The sequence below is a fragment of the Bidens hawaiensis genome, unplaced genomic scaffold (assembly GCF_021521415.1).
Source record: "Bidens hawaiensis isolate Kalapana, Puna unplaced genomic scaffold, B.hawaiensis_p1.1 tig00015640_1, whole genome shotgun sequence".
Taxonomy (NCBI): domain Eukaryota; kingdom Viridiplantae; phylum Streptophyta; class Magnoliopsida; order Asterales; family Asteraceae; genus Bidens; species Bidens hawaiensis.
The window spans coordinates 274,972-294,517 of NW_027492399.1; the positions used below are offsets into that span (position 1 = coordinate 274,972).

The 19,546-nt window shown below is 44.3% G+C and overlaps 1 protein-coding gene across 1 annotated transcript; it reads right to left on the reverse strand.

Annotated features, from left to right (window-relative positions):
- Positions 1–9,552: 9,552 nt before the first annotated feature.
- Positions 9,553–12,916, reverse strand: LOC143549527 (plastoglobule-localized metallopeptidase 48, chloroplastic-like). Its single transcript, XM_077040420.1, has 8 exons — positions 12,698–12,916; positions 11,958–12,015; positions 11,072–11,139; positions 10,760–10,939; positions 10,585–10,681; positions 10,408–10,517; positions 10,201–10,334; positions 9,553–9,943 (listed from the first exon to the last, which is right to left on the reverse strand). The coding sequence occupies exons 1-8, from the start codon at positions 12,914–12,916 to the stop codon at positions 9,808–9,810; spliced, it is 1,002 nt and encodes a 333-aa protein (XP_076896535.1). The 3' UTR covers positions 9,553–9,807.
- Positions 12,917–19,546: the final 6,630 nt, after the last annotated feature.

A 19,546-nucleotide genomic window follows, 5' to 3' on the forward strand; every position in this document is an offset into this window, starting at 1 on the left:
GTATGGATAGGACAGACGATCTAACCAGAACAGCCCATGAGCCAATCACAGGGTGACAGCTCATCGACAACAGGGCGAGGAGGAGCACCCTCTAGTACTGTTTGTCACTATTAGCCGCTGCCTACTCACCAACCCTTACTGAGGAGCATGCGCGGCCTACAGTTGGTGGAATAGTGTTACTGTTGGCCGTAACCTATTCACCAACCAGCATGGCCTGCGTACAATCCACAGTAAGTAGGACGTGCATAATCTACAGTTGGTGGAATAGTGCAGCCGACTTTGTTACTGTTGGCCGTAACCTACCCACCAACCAGTATGGCCTGTGCATAGTCCACTGTTGGTTGAACAGGAATACTATTCAGCCGGCTGTACCTTCTAGGAAACCTACCTTCGGCTATAAATACTCCAATATCTTGGAATGGTAAGATCATCTGCTATCCAGTTATCTAGCAATCTCTTAATATACACTTATATTCAGAGCAACCTAGTCTGATTCTCACGCCGGAGGGTGGTCACAAGGAGGAACTCCCCCCTTCTCAGTGACGAGCTTACGGTGTTTGTTTTGCAGGTCTCCTGAAGAACAGCCTTCTCAGCTAGACCTCATCCGTGGGAAACATTACTTAACCCCCAGATTATCTATAATCTGTACCGGGTCACCTAGTGTTTCTTCATTGGCGCCATCCGTGTATAAAAGCTAGAACTACTTTAGTTTTTTCACAATTTCTGAAGAAATGGTTAACGTTACTCCGGTTCAAAGGCCAGTAACCGACCAAGAAACCCCGGGTAACAACCCCAGCAACTGGGGGGAACACCGGCGGTTATACAATCCTTACGAACACTACCCCGACTACCCAAGCCGGGGCAAGTGGAGTAAATATTCCATTGGGGTTCTCCGATACCCAACTGGAAAAAACGAACGAAGGTTCCTCGCCAAACACTAGATCAAGTGAAGGCATGGGCCGAAGCACGGCAAAGAGAATTCCAAGCCGAATTGGACGAACACTTGCGTTCAGTTCAACAGGCTGACGAATTCGCCAGTACTCGCCAACACCTCAATATGAGCAGTGACTGCGAGTACTCAGACGACGAGTTGGAGTCCGACACCGACGCGAACCCTCGCCATAAGGCGAAAGGGAAGCGTAAGGAAACGGACGTCCAACCAAAAAGGAATTTTGGGGAAGCCTTTAAACCAATCGTGGAGAGAAACCCGCGTGACTTTTCCAAAACCTTTAGACCAACTGCTACAAATGCAGGGAAGTCAAAGTTCGCAAGGGACATTGCGGAAGCAATCGCCCCGAGAAGTGCCAAACAAATGTCCAACATTGGCACTTACGATGGTCTATCCGACCCAGACGACCATTTGAACAGGTTCATTGCGGGGGCTACCGTCAGCAACTGGACGGAACCCACGTGGTGCTACATGTTCCAGATGACTCTGGTCGGAGCGGCCAGGGCATGGTTCGATCGTTTACCGATCCACCACATATATGACTGGGCGGACTTTCAGAACAAGTTCAGCCAGCATTTCAGCCAACAGAGGAAGTACACTGAAGAGCAGTGGACGATCCTTAACTGCGTGAGAGAGGAGGATGAATCTCTACTAGACTTCATCACTCGCTTCAACTCCAAAAAGCTTAGTCTCGGCAACATAAGTGTAGATCTGGTTCGCGCCGCCTTCATCCAAGGCGCCGAATACCCAGAACTTATCCGCACATTGACGGGTAAGGATGGCATGCCATCAACTTGGGATGCCATCATGACGGCGGCAAAGCGCTTTGCCGAGACGGAAAAGCAACTGGGAAGAGATCTTCCCCAGAGTACACACCTCTACACGCAGAGGACCAGAGAGAACAATGTCCGGATCGCCCGGCAGAACAAAAAGAGGAGGCTAGGTATTTGGCAGTCAAGGGTAAACTTTGACACCTCATCCAACTCTCGCCCTCTTGTTGGCGGAAGGGACAACACACACCCTTCAAACCGAAAACACCGGTGGACGCCACTTACGAAGAGCGTCACGGAGATATTTGCCACGGAAAAATTGCCATGGCCTAAAGCCCCATTGATCCGGCAGAAACCTAATGCGGATCAAAGCAAATCCTGTGATTTCCACGGGACAAAGGGTCATGGTACTGAAGAGTGCACATCCTTGAAGGATATTATTGAGACATTTGTCAAGGACGGAAGGCTTGCACATCTTGTGGCATCGATCAGGAAGGGAGGAAGGAATGACAACCGTTACAGAGGTAACGGACGAAAGCCCGTCGATATCAGCATCAACATGGTTCATGGCAAAGTCAGAGGAAGAAAAAGACGGGTGGCAGAACCATGCGCGTGGAAGGAAGCTGAGGTGCGCTTCCCGCGAGTGCCAGGAGGCCCCAGCAAAGAAGGCCCCATCGTCATCAGAAGCCAGCTGGGGCACTACATCACTTCACGCACTCTTGCTGACAACGGCGCTTCGTCGACAGTGATGTACAGACAGTTCTTTGATAAGCTGGATGATGAAGACAAAGAACGCTTGGAAACGGTCTACGCTTCAATGGAAGGGTTTGACGGAAGTACAGAAACACCCCTGGGTATCCTATCTTTCCCCGTTACTCTTACTGATGGGAATCATTCACGCACAGAAGACGTGGATTTTGTCGTAATGAAAAAGCCACATCATACGTACGACATCCTATTCGGAAGAGACGGGATGGCAAGATTCAACGCCGTGGTATCTTCAGTCCATGGCATGATGGGATGGCCAACAGCTGAGGGTGTAGCAATGATCTCTGGCATTCCCCAGAATTTGGTGAGCGATAACGGCACCAACTTTGCTGACAAAAAGCTACAACAGTGGCTAAAAGAACTTCAAATCACCCACACCTTTACCTCAGTGGCACACCCGCAAGGAAATGGTGAGGTGGAAAGAGCAAATAAAAGCATCGTCGAAGGCATAAAGAAAAGACTCTTGAAACACAGATCCGGCTGGGTGGACGAGCTTCCGCACGTCCTTTGGGCAAACAGAACGTTGAAGAAGGCCAGTACGGGAGAAACCCCGTTCAGCCTCACTTATGGCACTGAAGCCATGGTCCCGGTCGAAATTGGTCTACCCTCACCAAGGGTCTTGAGTCAGCCAGAAGACAATGATGCGGAAAGACGGTTGGATCTTATGCTAACCGAGGAACGCAGAGACTTAGCCGCAGTGCGTGAAGAGAACTACAAACGACAAATGCAAAAGTACTACAACACGCGGGTAAAACTCTGCAACTTCAAGGAAGGAGACTACATACTGCGTAACAACGAGGCTTCGAACCAAGAACGCCCAGGAAAGTTGGCCCCGATCTGGGAAGGGCCATACGTTATCAAACAGGTTCTGGGAAAGGGCGCATACCGGCTCGAAAGGCTCGATGGCACTCCCATCCCAAGAACATGGAATGGAGCTCAATTACGCAAATGTTATATGTAGATCAATTCCAAAACTTGTAAAGAAAAGGCCAAGAGCCACTTCTAATGGAAATGATTCTCCTTTCATAATGTGTTTACCTTTATCCTTATGAACTCCCCACTGGTGCCGGTATTTACCGCATAAATGAGGAGAAGTAAGTCATTGCGTGTGGAAGGCGGCAAAACCCGCATAAACACAACGTTAAAAATAAGGGAAACCTACACGCAGGTATGATGTAAGTAAAGTTTAGCCATCTTTGTAAGTGCAAGTGACGGTTTTATCCGCACAATCACAAATAAGGAAGCAAAACTTCAAACTATCATCTACCACGTTCAAAGGTTATCCTAAAAAAAAAAAAAAAAAAAAAAAAAAAAAAAAAATACTTAGAAATAAGGATAAGGAAAACCTACACGCAGGTCAGGTATGGGTAAAGTTTAGCCATCCTACCAAGTGCAAGTGACGGTTCAACCCGCACAATCACGAAAGAGGAAGCAAAACTTTAACCCGCTATCAACCACGTTCAAAGGTTAACTTATCCTAAATACTTAGAAATTTCGAGGAAAAATGAGGAAAACCTACACGCAGGTCAGATGACGGTTAAAATTTAGCCATCCTACCAAGTGCAAGTGACGGTTCTACCCGCACAATCACGAAGGAGGAAGCGAAACTTTAACCCATCATCAACCACGTTCAACAGGTTAACTTATTCTAAAAAACTTGGAAAATTGCTAACTTAAACTAAGTCATGAGCTTATAAAGCAAGGAATCCAAAGAAGGAAATAACAATCTTATCCGCAAAAAGATTTATATTTCAATGATATATTACAAGAATGGCCGGGTTACTACCCGCCTGAAAGAGTAAATCTATACAAGTCTATCTTAGCAATGGAAAGGGATGTTCAGGATCAAGCTTCAGGGCCGCTTCCACTTGGACCCGCTCCGTCAGAAGAACGGGGTGGTTCGAGGAACGCTTTGAGGACAGCCAACCCATCATCAGCAGCAGCTACTTCGTCCACCTTTTCCACCACTGGATGCGGGAAGGCGGCGTATTGGTTCAATGCTTGATCATAAATGGCTTCGGTATCCACATCGAACAAAGGGAAGTTGGAAGGCGGGACGCCTTTCTCAACAAACCCTAGACCAAGCAGGAAGCCGGCCTTTTCCCCATCCTCATGAGAAGCGTTGAGGGCTGCGGTCATAGCATCATCGTAAGAGGTCTCTGAAAAGACCCGACGCACAACCTACAAAGAAAAAATACAAGTATTAAAACCTTTTCTTATAAAAGAAAAGCGAGAAGATAAAGCTAAACATACCTGAGGCAACGCTTCTCGAAGAAGCCATTGGAGGGCAGCTTGAGCTTCGTTATGGGCGCGTTCGGCTTCGCTCTTGTTAAGGCTGGCAAGTAAAACTTCCTTTGCGGCAGCCTCTTCGACGCCCTTAAGCTTCCGCTCGGTGTGGTCAAGCACCCCTCTTTGGTCCAAGATTTCCTGGAGTTTCTTGGCATCTTCCATTGCCAAGGCATCATGAGCGCGTTGGAGAGCCTCTAATTTGGCCTTGAGCTCCTCATTCTCCACACGCAAAGGCTCAGCAATGGCTTCAGCCTTGGCAGCCCTCTCGGTTGCGTTTCGCGCAGTCTCCCTGGCCAGCCGAAGCTGTTCATTCACAGCTTGGGCAGCCTTGGAGCGGGCCTCGAGTCGCGCCTGAACTTCAACCTCGAGGGCCTTAAAGGCCTTCTCCTTGTCGGCGGCAGCTGCCGCCAGCTGTTGGTTCTTCTCCCGGAGAGCACGCGCCTCAGATACGTCCTTGGCGCGAGCTGCTTTCAACTTGTCGTTTTCACGACAAAGCAGCTCGACGCGCGGCTGCATCCGGGCTTGGAGAACCCGAAGCTCATTGGTTAGCCTACCCTCCTGGTAGCTAGCCATGGCTTCCCCCAACGCACCATGAGGAGCAGCGTGGCGAGCCCAGTCCACGCACTCCACAGGGGTACGAAGGGTTGTTCCTCGGCGTATGTTCCATCGCGGAACATACACTTCATTGGAACCCGACACTGCAAAAGAAACAAAGGCAGTAAGGAAAAGATGATAAAAAACATAAGGGAAAAAGAAAGGAACCCTACGCACCTGTAGGGTCAATGACAGGCCGATAGCCGCCAAACCCATCACCTGAACCTAAAGGAAATCCATCCAACAGGTCAGGCAGACGGGAAGGGGGCAAAGATCGGCGGGAAGCCCTGCGCGTACCTGATGGTCCGGCCGTAGGTGCCGGTGGCGCGGGCATGGTGGCAGCCGCCGTGGTCGCCGTTGTGGTCGCCGCCGCGGTCGCCGCCTCCTCAGCAGCAGCAGTAACCGCCGGCTCCGTGAAGGATGCTGTAAAAATCGCACTCACGGCCGGCGGTGACGTCATCTCGGCCGGAACAGTTGGCTCAAAGGAACGAGCAACTGGACCAGCGGATGCAGGCGCAGGCGCCTGGGTCAACGCCTCAGGAAGGCTGACCGAGCCTACCGTCATTGGCGGGGAGGTACTCCCCTGCGCTTCACCCCGGAATGCGTCAACATCCACGCCTGCACAAAGAAGAAAGTGTTAGATAAATTTAAGAAGTAATAAATCTGCAAAGACATTATGATTGTACTTACGGGTTTTCTTGACCCTGAACGTACGGACGGGCGGGGAGGAACCCGATGGAGCCGGCCTCTTGGTACCGGTCACCGTCGTCTTCGTTGGTTCTCCGGAGGTAACGGTCGTAGCCTCCGGAACAGTGGTCTTCTCACCACCGGGCTTCCCCGCCACCTCTTTACTATCTGACTCCGAGTCAGATAGAACCACCGGACCAGCCGTGGAGGCCTTCTCCTTCCCTTTCCCGCCGGCAGCAGCTTTCTTCTTCCGCACCAATGGAGGAGCATCTGAGGATTCCTCAGAAGAAGACAGGTCAAGAATTCTAACAGCGGGTACAGCATTAAGGGGTTGAGGAAAGAATATCGCCTTACCTGGCCGCCGGTGGCTCAGGATCTCGTGGCCCAGCGGATAGACCTCCACAAACCGATCCGCTGTTTGCTCCAGGATGGGCAACTCGCCCTCGTCCAAAGCACGAGTACCTATCCGCGCGGGACCGTCGGCTTCCCGCGGAAACAGAAGCGACTCCAAATCATTTCCCTCTGAAAGAAAAGAAACAGTTAGAAGACAAACTTGTATCAAAAAAGAAAAACAAGACATACCATAGGGAATAGAGTTCAAACCGTATTCGAGGAGGATGGGAACCAGAGACGCATCTTTCCACACCCGGCTCATCCCTAACATGACCATCCCGGACTCCGCAAACCGGTAAACCGGAGATTGGATCCGGGATATCTTCGAAAACCATTCCGCCTCCTGGTAGTTGGGGGCGTGAAGGCTCGGTATCGCTTGGCCATTTTTAAACTTCATGGCAAGGGGGATGGAGCGGGCAGAAATGTAGAAGAATTCCTGCTTCCACGCGCGAAGACTGCGCTCGGTGTCGCAAATCTTCAGACCCTTAATACGGGTCGTCAGGGTGTACCACCCTTGGATGCACCTCCAGGTATAGAAGGTCATCAGGCGGTCCACATGGGGCTCGATGCCCAAAATCCGGCACACCCACTCAAAATGGCGAATCTTGGCGATCGCCATGGGGTGCAGCTCGGTCAAATGGACACCGTGCCTCTCAAGGACACGGTAAACAAATTTTGTCAATGGGAATCTAAGATTCCCATAGACAAAAAATGCAGCATAAACCCAGATCTTGCCACTGGGGGCATCGTACACGGTCTGGTGGGATTCAGAAAACTCAGGCTCGAGATGATCGAGCATGAACTTCCTGACAACATACCGGTACTGATCGCCGGGCAGAGCACACTGGCACTCACCAGCAGTACCCCTGTCGTCAGCTATAGCTTCAGCATCACGAGAGGACATTTTTGCAGAAAGAAGAGTGATTTCGGGAAAATGCTTGCCTGAAAAAGGGGAGTATTTGCCGGAAATCACTACGAAGAAGAAGAAGAGTGAAAAGTGTGAATTGCAAATAAACCTCTCCCCCTTTATATAGTAATCGCAATTAATGCGGTGAATTTAATGCGGAGGAGAGAGAAATCAAAGGTGCAATGAAACTATGACACGTAGCAAAAAGCAAGCTGGCAACAGCTGTTGAAAGGACGTGTGCCAGTAATTTCGCGGCCAAGCGCCCGAAAAATCATGCACACGCGCCTGAAAAAGCGACTGGAATGACCATGTTCTGTCACGTCACCATAACTTCCTGCACGTCCTGACACAGTCAGAAGAAACCGTCACACGACGTTTCAGATGTTTGGACTGTTCTTATCCTCACCAACCTTTCGAATTTCAAAATTCAAAATTCAAAAAGATTCAAAAGTAAGCGGGAAAATACCCCTTACCTTGGCAACCAAGTAACCATAAGACGGATGCGGGTACAGTGTTAAGGCAAAACCTTCCACATACCTAGCACCCGCAGGGAATTGAAGCCAAGAATACCCCGGCAACAAAGTAACTATAAGACGGGTGCGGATACAGTGTTAAGGCAAAACCCTTCACGTACCTAGCACCCGCAGGGAATTGACGCCAGGAGTACCTTGAAAGTAAAGTAACCGTTAGACGAGCGCGGGTACAGTGTTAAGGCAAAACCCTTCACATACCTAGCGCTCGGCAGGGAATTGAAACCAGGAAGGATCTTCTGGGCAATGCTTGTGGAAACGGAAATAACATCCCCGCATAGCGGGAACGTCGAGAACTACATTGTTTGAGGCTCCATGATGGAATTGGTGGTTTAAACATAATTGATCACTATGTTCAAAACCACTAAAACCTCAAGGAGAATCCACACAAGTGAGACTCAACGCTCCTGACTTGCGAGAAGGTTACATACCTACCCGCATCATACCCAAAGATCAAGCAAAAAAATCGGGAATTTTTGCAAGTGACATTAGGAAACCCGCGGGAAGAATCCCCACGGAGAACCTTAAAACTAGAAACCCTTTTCAAAACCCCTTGCTCAAAGTCCAAAAGTTCACCTCACTTTATTAAACATTCATGAGAAGAACATTGGACTGGGGGGACTTGAAGAGGTAGGTCCCAGCAGAGACCAGTTGGTCCCGCAAGACTCACCTTGAACAGGGACGTCTGCGCAAAGGCCATCTGCTCCCGCAGGACCCACCATGCTCATAGGATCTTACGCGCAGTACACAAGCTGAACACGCAGGGAAAGCCTCCCAATGGTGAAGTACCCCGCCTGTTCCCGCAGTTGCGGATACAAGCCATCAGGGAAGGCTACCCGCAGACAGCAGGGCTACACGCACAAGACACTAGCTACTTCAGTAGTCACATGAAGGAATGAGCAAGGCGGGAACAATCCCGCCTAAATGAGCCAGTCTGATTCTGAAAGATCTTTTGTACCATACCTACCAAGGTATGGATAGGACAGACGATCTGACCAGAACAGCCCATGAGCCAATCACAGGGTGACAGCTCATCGACAACAGGGCGAGGAGGAGCACCCTCTAGTACTGTTTGTCACTATTAGCCGCTGCCTACTCACAAACCCTTACTGAGGAGCATGCGCGGCCTACAGTTGGTGGAATAGTGTTACTGTTGGCCGTAACCTATTCACCAACCAGCATGGCCTGCGTACAATCCACAGTAAGTAGGACGTGCATAATCTACAGTTGGTGGAATAGTGCAGCCGACTTTGTTACTGTTGGCCGTAACCTACCCACCAACCAGTATGGCCTGTGCATAGTCCACTGTTGGTTGAACAGGAATACTATTCAGCCGGCTGTACCTTCTAGGAAACCTACCTTCGGCTATAAATACTCCAATATCTTGGAATGGTAAGATCATCTGCTATCCAGTTATCTAGCAATCTCTTAATATACACTTATATTCAGAGCAACCTAGTCTGATTCTCACGCCGGAGGGTGGTCACAAGGAGGAACTCCCCCCTTCTCAGTGACGAGCTTACGGTGTTTGTTTTGCAGGTCTCCTGAAGAACAGCCTTCTCAGCTAGACCTCATCCGTGGGAAACATTACTTAACCCCCAGATTATCTATAATCTGTACCGGGTCACCTAGTGTTTCTTCAGCAACATACTATAGTTCAACCAGAGTTTATATTAACAAGTATAAACGTATTTTCGAACCATGATATTTGAATTTGTACATGTATAAGAATGGTCGTATATATACGAGTGTGTATAACCAGACGCAGTCTAAAAATTTGTATAACTAGATGAATGCTTAGCCAATCAACACCAGAGTGGCAAGTATCCATAGTTTATCAAACTGTTTCATATTGAAGTTTGATTTTGAGTACTAAGAGCAACCTTTACCTCATTAACTATTTAATCTTTCCCCAATCTGCTACGCTTTTTGCGCCGAGTTTGTACTAATAGCCCATTTCATAAGTGATATATAATCTTGACTTCTTGACCACTCGTCAATCTCACGGGCTCTTAGTACTGGAAGAGGATGCGAAAGTTGCCTTGTTTGTGCGTTTCTGGAGAAAAAAAAAGAGAGAAATTTGGGTTGTGTTATATCTCTAAACGGGCCAAACGGGCCAAATGGGATGAACGTTGCATAAAACTCCTCTAAATCACATTATGCAATAGAACCGAGCCAAAAAATTTAAGTGTTTTGGACAAGAAGTCTTCAAGGTCAAAACTTGTTTTGACCCGTAAAAGAAAATTCTCATTTTGACCCATTACCAAAATTGCCCATTTTACCCTCTCAACTGCATATAGAGTCCTGATTTACCTTATATACCATCCTACTGGACTTGCAGCCGCCTTTTCATAAGACCGGGCTTGTTCTAAAAACGCGTCCACGTTTAATTGATCAGCCAAAGACGGGCAACCTCCAGCAAGTTTCATTAGAACAGATACGACCACCTCTTGTAGGACCATACAAAAGTTAAAAAAAATATATAAAAATTAGTTATTTTAAAACTTGCTTAGTGTATACCTTAGGATCTTGAACTACAAGAAGAGCAGCTCGATCACAAGTAAGCTCTGCAGCTCGAAGCCAACGAAATAATTGTTCTTCTAAATTCTGAGCTATCATACCTCCAATCCCTGAGAATATTAAATAATTTGTCAGATTTTTATAACTTAAATTTTTTAAACTTATGGCCAAACGTACCAGGTATAGTATAGGCTCCAACGGTAAGAATATTTGCTAAGGTTAGCCATACACCGTGGTCACATTTAAGGTGTCCTAACTCATGAGCCAAAACAGCCTGTCGATAAATTTTGTTAATAGCATTTAACTATACCTAAAATCAAGACTACATAAAATATAATATAATATAAGTTACCTGCAACTCCTTTCTTGTAAGAAGTTCTATGAGGCTTGTATGAACAACAATAAATGGTTTTTTACCGTTAATGGCTAGAGTGTATGCATTAGGTACTGGACTTTGGCGTACATACAAGTCGGGTGCTTCAATTTTCAGTGCTTCTGCTGACTGGACCATTAAGTGATGAAGTTCTGAGAGCTGAAAGATATTAAAAAAATAAAAATAAATAATTTTTCACTAGCATGTTACTTCGAAAAAATACATATAAGACCAAATAACAGCATTAATATATTGTATTATAGGTTAATAGTTCACAAAGTATAAATTAACCTGATTTTCAGATACAAGAACAGAGGTCCCTATGTTTTCAAGTACCATGACCTGTTCTGATATACTCCCTGCAATTTGATGTGAAACTTAGAATGCTATAAATATAGATATCCAAGAGTATTGCCTATAGATAGGGCTGTAAACAAACCGAATGTTCAGCAAAGTGTTCATATATTTTGAACTGCTCGGCGCCTCAGCGTTTGGAAGTTCTTTTATGTTCGCTTGTTTAATAAATGAACGAACATGAATAAGAAATTTTGTTCGATTAACTACATGAACGAACACGAACAGAGACCGTGTCTGTTCAAACGTATTCGTCAACGCTCGATAATGTGTTTGTATACGTCTGCTTATGCTCGTTATTGTTTCATTGTTTATGTTTGTTCATTAAAGGTTTTTAGTACTTTTTAATGACTTTTTCTAATCTTATCATATAAATTTAAGTAAAACTGTTAATTATAAAACAAATATATACATTAGTATTAAGTAATTAATTAATTTATATGAATATGAATGTTAAAAAAATCACCATGACAAACTTGGTAGCCGGACCGAACCATTGACACTGACCATTCTTGGTTAGCCAAATCAAATTAAACATTATTTGTGTTTGTGAACTAAAGTTCATTTCCTTAATGAACAAACATGAAAAATAAATTTCATTCGGTTAGCTGTTCATGAACCGCTCGCTTGTCCGATAAAAACTTAAAGGACAAACATGAACAAGGCCATGTCCGGTTCATTACCGATAGATGCAAAGATATCACTGCAAACACAAGATTCCTAACCTAAGCAAGCTACTTGCTGGATACAATCATACAAGTCAACAACAGTTTTCAATCATGTAACATTGAGCATAGATATATAGAAAGCCAGTATAATTTACCTAACAAAGCCTTCCCAATCTCATTCAGACCCGGAATCGCCTTCAAAAGCAGCGTATTCTGAACAACATATTGAAACGTTTAATTTAAGAAATCATACTTATATGCTATGCAGTCGATATCACCGATATATACCGGTTATTGGTCCCTTCATAAAATATCGGTAAGAATATAGGCGATATTGACCGATATATCACCGATAAATATCAGTGTTTTAAGTCTTAATCAGTTCCTACCTGCTACAATTGTTAGTGTTTTGCAAGTTGCAAAAGGATAATTTGTTAATGGTAGGAGAGTACTCTCCGACTAAGGTTGAGTACTCACCGACTAAGGCCGAGTACTCCTAACTCCCCAGTCGGCCGCCTAGGGTCCGCCTAGCGACTTTTGCAACCCACCGCTATAACCGATATATCACCGATTGACCGATATATCCCCGATGGATATCAATGTTTTAAGTCTTAATTATCATTTTTTAATGTTCAATGTTAGTGTTTTAAGTCTTAACCAGTTCCTACTTGCTAAGTTTGTTAGTGTTTTGTAAGTTGCAAAAGGTTAATTTAATGGTAAGAGAGTGTACTGAATTATTGTTATTAGTATTAAATTGCTATATATATATGAATTTTACATGATAATAAACTTAGGGATATGATAACTGATATTTTTTAGCATTAACTGTTTAGCTTATATGAAATGATGATATTTAATTATTTATATACTAATTGAGTTGACAAGTATATAATACCTGCTTGTCAAGAGGATGTCTAAAGTCATCGGCATCGAGATCACGAAACGATAACGAAGAAGCTGATGCTGCTGATGCAGCAATCTGAATTCGATGATTCTTAATTGATGATCCAAAAGATGAAGCGAGTACAGGCTTGCTTCTGGATATATGAAACCGGAAACAAAGCGGTGATGATTTAGCGGTTAAATTCAACGACGAGAGTGAAGCAATTGCCATTGAAAAATTGGGGATTAGGTTTTGATCGTCCTGAAGTTGGGTTTTAGACAATTGGTGTGTGTGTGTGTGTGGGGTATGTGTCTCGTCTTCATCCGTACGCATCGTTGAGTATTTGCCGCCACTTGTTTTTTTCCGTAAAGTTTATTAGAAAAAAAATTCTTATAGTTAAAACATTAAATGTACTTTATACGGTGTTAGGCGCATATTAATCTCTAATTAATCGCTAGTTTTCACTTCATTGATTAATTTTGGGTTAATAGGCTAATTAATCAGTTAACGGTCAAATTCGGCCAAAATCAGAATTTATCGGACTTAATCGGCTTTTTCTGATGAGGTTCAGGTCAAAATCGGCGGTTTCCGGCGAGATTTCAGCCAAGGTAAGTGGTTTCCGGCAAGATTCCAACAAAAACCAGAGGGTTTCTAGTGAGATTTCAGTCAATTTCCGACCAAAATGTGTTTGTGTATGTATAAAACTGAAAATGAAAATTACATATAAAAATGTGTGTGTGTGTGTATAAAACTGAAAATTATACATTAAAGTTAGATCTGATTAATCCCGATTAATCTCGATTAATCCTGACTAATCTAGTCCCCACCCCACCGCTCGACTAGTAACTAACGATTTTTACAACACTGACTTTAGGTATAACTTTTTAAACTCCGTCTGGATCATTGATAGTTGCGAAGCTTGGGCTAAGTTATAAGGATGACCGAAGTCATTAAGAGGTAACCAAACTCAATACCTGTAAAAATTTTCAGACAGAATCACAAAAAAGTTACCCTACAAAGAGGAAAAACAACGATAACGAGGGACATCCCCGCCTGCTTTAAAGGTACGCCCCTGATCACTAGTGTGTCGTTTTTACTCGCAATTAAGAGGACAACCACCATAAATGAGACAATCACATAAGCACCAACACCTTAACTCATGCATGCATGCTCGTTTACCTGGAACCCTATCTCTATAAATAAGAGGCGCTATGATTTCAACAAACACATCCGCAACAGTGGGCTTTTGGAGTGCCACAACGGTGCTATCTCATGGTGGTTTCGCATCCCACGTCCCACATCTCTCATCGTCATTATCGTATTCCAGCACCATGTATTTCATATTGTAAGTTGTTAATCAAACATCAGAGTTCGATATCGAGCAACCACCTTCAACGTCACCCGTTTAAATAAGTAGGTTAATGGAATCGTGTTTAGTATATAATTTTAAACGTATATTTATATCGTTTTTCTTAATACCCGGTTTCTGTCACACCCCGACCAAAGGCGGATTATACATCGGGGCGCCACATATTGTTTCATTACCCGTGACACTATTGGGTGTCAATATTTATTAATACACATTTATCGCGCGCGCGCAGCGCAACACAAGATAACATAAATCAACAAAAATCATTATATAATAAAGCAAAGTATTCGATCAACATATACTTGTCTTGATACATTTTAATCTAGGTCCAAAATAAAAGAAAACTTCCTACGTGTCCACAAGCTCCAAAACAGCTACTGCAAACCTGAACATGTGTTAAAATAAACGTCAAACACTTGCGTGTTGGTGAGAAATCAAGTTTAATGCAATACAGTAAATCTGCGCGCAACACGTGTATGTCTAGAGTTTAGCAAGGGTGTAATCAGATTGTGATCAAGCCTAAGATAGATCATAGCTCATAGTTCAATCCGTGCTCCCAATTGAGCACAAAAACGAGAAAACATCAGTGCAAGTGTAAACAAAGAAAAACCGTAAACGATAGGTCTCCCGTGTTCATCCAATGGTACCATGAAAACTTCGGAATAGGCCGAACAAAGCGGTTAATGATACACACATACAAATAACAGCCAAGTAAACATCCTCAACACATGGGATACTGCGCGACTAAAGTTCATAAACAGTTTAAGACTCTAAGTTTGTATGAACACATGAACATCCCAAAACATTAAAAATAAAAAGGGATTAGGTACGAGATAACTCACATGATAAACGGTGCGATGAAGATAAATAAAGCAAGAACCAAACAAGCAAAGTTAACCTATAAATAAGATTATCGGTTTAACGATTGGTTTTAGTGTCTTGATTATAACTAACCATAGGTAATATGCATTGATTTACTTAAACAAATTATAAACATTTACTAACCGAGATCTGGGCAGAAAAGAAGAGAAAGAAAAACAGAGGCAAGGAGAGCTGGAGTTATGTTGACGGCTGTGCTGCGAGGATCTTCAGCAGGGAGAAGGAGAAGAGATTAAGTGTCTGCGTGTGAAATGTTAAAGAAAATGGCTGGGTATAAATAGGCAAACCCTAGGGAACATAATCCCGGAAAAAGGGGAAAATATCTCACCAAATCTAAGCAAAAGATATGGCAGCAGGAAAAGGGGAAAAAGCTGTCAGGTTACTGTTCACAGCACATGGGATATGTCAGGCAAACACTGTTCAAGATAAGGAAAAGAAGATCTCAAAAGATATTGTCAGTCACCTTTTTCTGTCAACCAATAGGATTGACGCGCATGCTGCGCCGAAAGTAACTTTTCAGACACAAAGCAAGTTAGGTCAACAGCCCAAAAGATAAGATATCACCAAAGGTAAACGGCTGGATAAATCAAGATAAAAGACACAAGACTTAGCGCGAGAAAGCTGAGTGCGCGAGCGCGAAGGCACACACAGAAGGCTGACACAGACAAACCTTAGCGCGCTGCGGGAAGAACCACAAATCCTTAGCGCGTCGCGGAACGAACTGAAATCCTTAGCGCGTCGCGGGAAGAACATAAATCCTTAGCGCGTCGCGGGAAGAATTACAATTCTTAGCGCGCTGCGAGAAGAACTACAAATTTACAGCGTGTCGCGGGAGGATCTACAATTCTTAGCGCGTCGCGCGGAGAAGTATCATTCTTAGCGCGCCGCGGGAAGAACTACAGTTCCTAGCGCGTAGCGCAGGAACAGTCAATCTTCACGCAGGCTTCCTTGTAAGGAGTTTAGCGCGTGGAGCTGCGCAGATATCCTTAGGCGGGAAGAGCCAAAGGACAAGCAAGGAGTTAAGAGAAAGGGGTTCAAGGCTCAAGGTTTAAACAAAGGGGGGGGGGGGAATGGCGACAAGAGAAAAGAAGGCGGGACGGCGGAAAGAAAAGAGAAGAAGAGGAAGGAGAGGCGGAAGAAACATTTTAAAAATATATATATACATAAAGATTTATTAAAGGTTAGATTTATAAAGATTATAATTAATTTTTAAATCATAAAAAGAATCGGATCAGAAAACGGGTATCTGGGTCGGGTCGGATTCGGGCAGATGTTACAGTCTCCCCTACTTTAAGAAATTTCGTCCCGAAATTTATCTCGAAGTAGGATGCGCAAAGAAAAGGTACGGGGATAAGGTCGATCAAAAAAAATCGTTTTCATTAAGGTTAAGCGTGCAATCCATGATTATAAGGTTTGTTAAAATAGTTTCGCCATTAGCCAATTCAACAGAAGTTTTCCTTAAGTTAATGCGCGGTCGCGCGAGCTTCTGCTCAAACGCGCGAGAAATAAAACTTCTATCGGCACCAGTAACAAAAAGTATAGATGCGTAATGCCCGTAAAAAAAAAATGTACCATTAACTACGTCATTAATCGCTTGCGCTTGGTGCGCGGTTATATTAAAAGTTTGTCAGCGCGTCACTTGGTTCGAAATTTGGTTCACCGGATTCGCTTGCGTAATCTGTACTTGTAGCCTCGGGCACGCGTTCCGGAAGTGACTGGGATCACCGCAGTTAAAGCACGATCTTGGTTGGGGATTCTGGTATGTTGGTTGTGGGTTCTGCGGGTAGGTTGGTGGTGTTTGCACAATTGGGTTGGCGGGAGGGACTCTACAGTACTCAGCAGAGTGACCAGCGCGGCCACATTGGTTACATTGCCTACACGAGGCTTGAGTTGGGTGATGAAATTTACAGGTTGGGCAGAAGGGCTGATTTCCTGTGTAGGGTTTCTTAGTTGGCGGGGTAGGGAGTGCAGGATTAGTTAAGGCATAGTTATGGACTACAGGGGGAGTTGGGTAGGTAGACAGTGGGTTAGGCGCGTATACTGGAGGTTGGTAAAGGGGTTGCTGGACAACGAGTGGGTTAGTAAGCGCGTAAGCTTGATGATTGGTTTTGCGCCTTCGTTTATGGTTTGAGGGTTCTGGCTTGGTTTCTGTTGGTTCTGGGTCAGTCTTGGTGGGTTTGGTCCTTTCAGTTCCCCGCAGGAACAGGGTTCCTGCTCTGACATGGTTGTCGCTGAGCACAGCGGCCAACTCGATGGCGTCAGAGAGGGTTACTGGGTTTCTCGCCCATACAGAATCTTGAATTTCCATGGGAAGACCCCCAAGAAATTTTTCGATGGCTCGGCGGGAAGGGGTAACAAGGTGAGGGACAAGCAAACTTAGTTCGTGGAAGCGCGTCGCGTACTCGCGCGCTTCGCCACTGTACTGCTTCAAGTTCCAGAATTCCTCCTCAAGGCGCTTGACTTCGTTGGAGGGCAGAATTCTCGCGTCAGAAGTTCCTTGAATTCCTCCCAGAGCATGCTAGAAGCAACCTCTGCGCCACGCGCATGAGCTACTCCGTTCCACCAAGTAAGCGCTCTAGATTCCAGGACACTTGAGGCGTATAAGGTTCGTTGGTTTGGAGGGCAATGGGTATGGAGAAAAGTGTTTTCAATTTTCTCGAGCCACTGGAGCATTATGGTGGCTCCTTCAAGTCCTTTGAATTTCGGAGGGTTACCCGCATTAAAGGATTTAATATTGTAACCAGAGTGGTTGATATTGTTTTGGTTTAAGGCTTGGGCTATCGCGGCGGCCATTTCCTGGGAACGTTGCTGCCTACGTCTGCGCGCGGCTTCTCTCCTCTGATAACGAGCTGATAGTGGAGGCATTCTATAAAAGTTCTAGTTTTAGTTAATATCATGTTATGAGAAACCGTTTTAGCGCAAAGTATAACCTTGTTAAAGCTTGTTTCGCGAAGTTAGTTGCTAACAAAAGTTAAGGTAAAGTAAATGACTTTATATGCAGACTTAATAAAGGTAACAAATTCGAATCGAGAATCGACAATTCATGTATCACCATGACCTTCCGAATTCTCAATTTAAAAAAAAAAATATACGAGCAAACGGGTATTGGAGATTGACGATTCATGTATCACCATGACTTTTCAATCCTCAATATAAAATATACAAGTAAATAAGCATTGGAGATTGACAATTCATGTATCACCATGACTTTTCAATCTTCAACTTAAAAATATAAAGTAAATGGGAATTGAAAGTCAACTATTCATGTATCACCATGACTTCTCGGATTTTCAATTCCAACAAACGAACATAAATAAAAATCGAAAGATCGCGGAATAAAACATAAAATCATATACTGCGCAGGCGCGAGCATATTTATAAATAACGAGTAATTAACAATAAGCGCGCAAACACGAGATTTCTCTCATGCGCGAGAGGGGACTTAAGTTTTCTAGGTCGTTACGTCTAACCACCTATCCTAAAGTCAACGAGCTCTGATACCAATCTGTCACACCCCGACCAAAGGCGGATTATACATCGGGGCGCCACATATTGTTTCATTACCCGTGACACTATTGGGTGTCAATATTTATTAATACACATTTATCGCGCGCGCGCAGCGCAACACAAGATAACATAAATCAACAAAAATCATTATATAATAAAGCAAAGTATTCGATCAACATATACTTGTCTTGATACATTTTAATCTAGGTCCAAAATAAAAGAAAACTTCCTACGTGTCCACAAGCTCCAAAACAGCTACTGCAAACCTGAACATGTGTTAAAATAAACGTCAAACACTTGCGTGTTGGTGAGAAATCAAGTTTAATGCAATACAGTAAATCTGCGCGCAACACGTGTATGTCTAGAGTTTAGCAAGGGTGTAATCAGATTGTGATCAAGCCTAAGATAGATCATAGCTCATAGTTCAATCCGTGCTCCCAATTGAGCACAAAAACGAGAAAACATCAGTGCAAGTGTAAACAAAGAAAAACCGTAAACGATAGGTCTCCCGTGTTCATCCAATGGTACCATGAAAACTTCGGAATAGGCCGAACAAAGCGGTTAATGATACACACATACAAATAACAGCCAAGTAAACATCCTCAACACATGGGATACTGCGCGACTAAAGTTCATAAACAGTTTAAGACTCTAAGTTTGTATGAACACATGAACATCCCAAAACATTAAAAATAAAAAGGGATTAGGTACGAGATAACTCACATGATAAACGGTGCGATGAAGATAAATAAAGCAAGAACCAAACAAGCAAAGTTAACCTATAAATAAGATTATCGGTTTAACGATTGGTTTTAGTGTCTTGATTATAACTAACCATAGGTAATATGCATTGATTTACTTAAACAAATTATAAACATTTACTAACCGAGATCTGGGCAGAAAAGAAGAGAAAGAAAAACAGAGGCAAGGAGAGCTGGAGTTATGTTGACGGCTGTGCTGCGAGGATCTTCAGCAGGGAGAAGGAGAAGAGATTAAGTGTCTGCGTGTGAAATGTTAAAGAAAATGGCTGGGTATAAATAGGCAAACCCTAGGGAACATAATCCCGGAAAAAGGGGAAAATATCTCACCAAATCTAAGCAAAAGAT

Bases quoted from the DNA above. Each gene is read 5' to 3' on its own strand.
- LOC143549527 (XM_077040420.1), bottom strand. From the start codon at position 12,916: ATGGCAATTGCTTCACTCTCGTCGTTGAATTTAACCGCTAAATCATCA. The intron at 11,140-11,957 runs GTAAATTATACT...ATCAAATTGCAG, and splicing joins GATTGGGAAGGCTTTGTTAG to GGAGTATATCAGAACAGGTC. The intron at 10,335-10,407 runs GTATACACTAAG...GTCCTACAAGAG, and splicing joins TTGTAGTTCAAGATCCTAAG to GTGGTCGTATCTGTTCTAAT.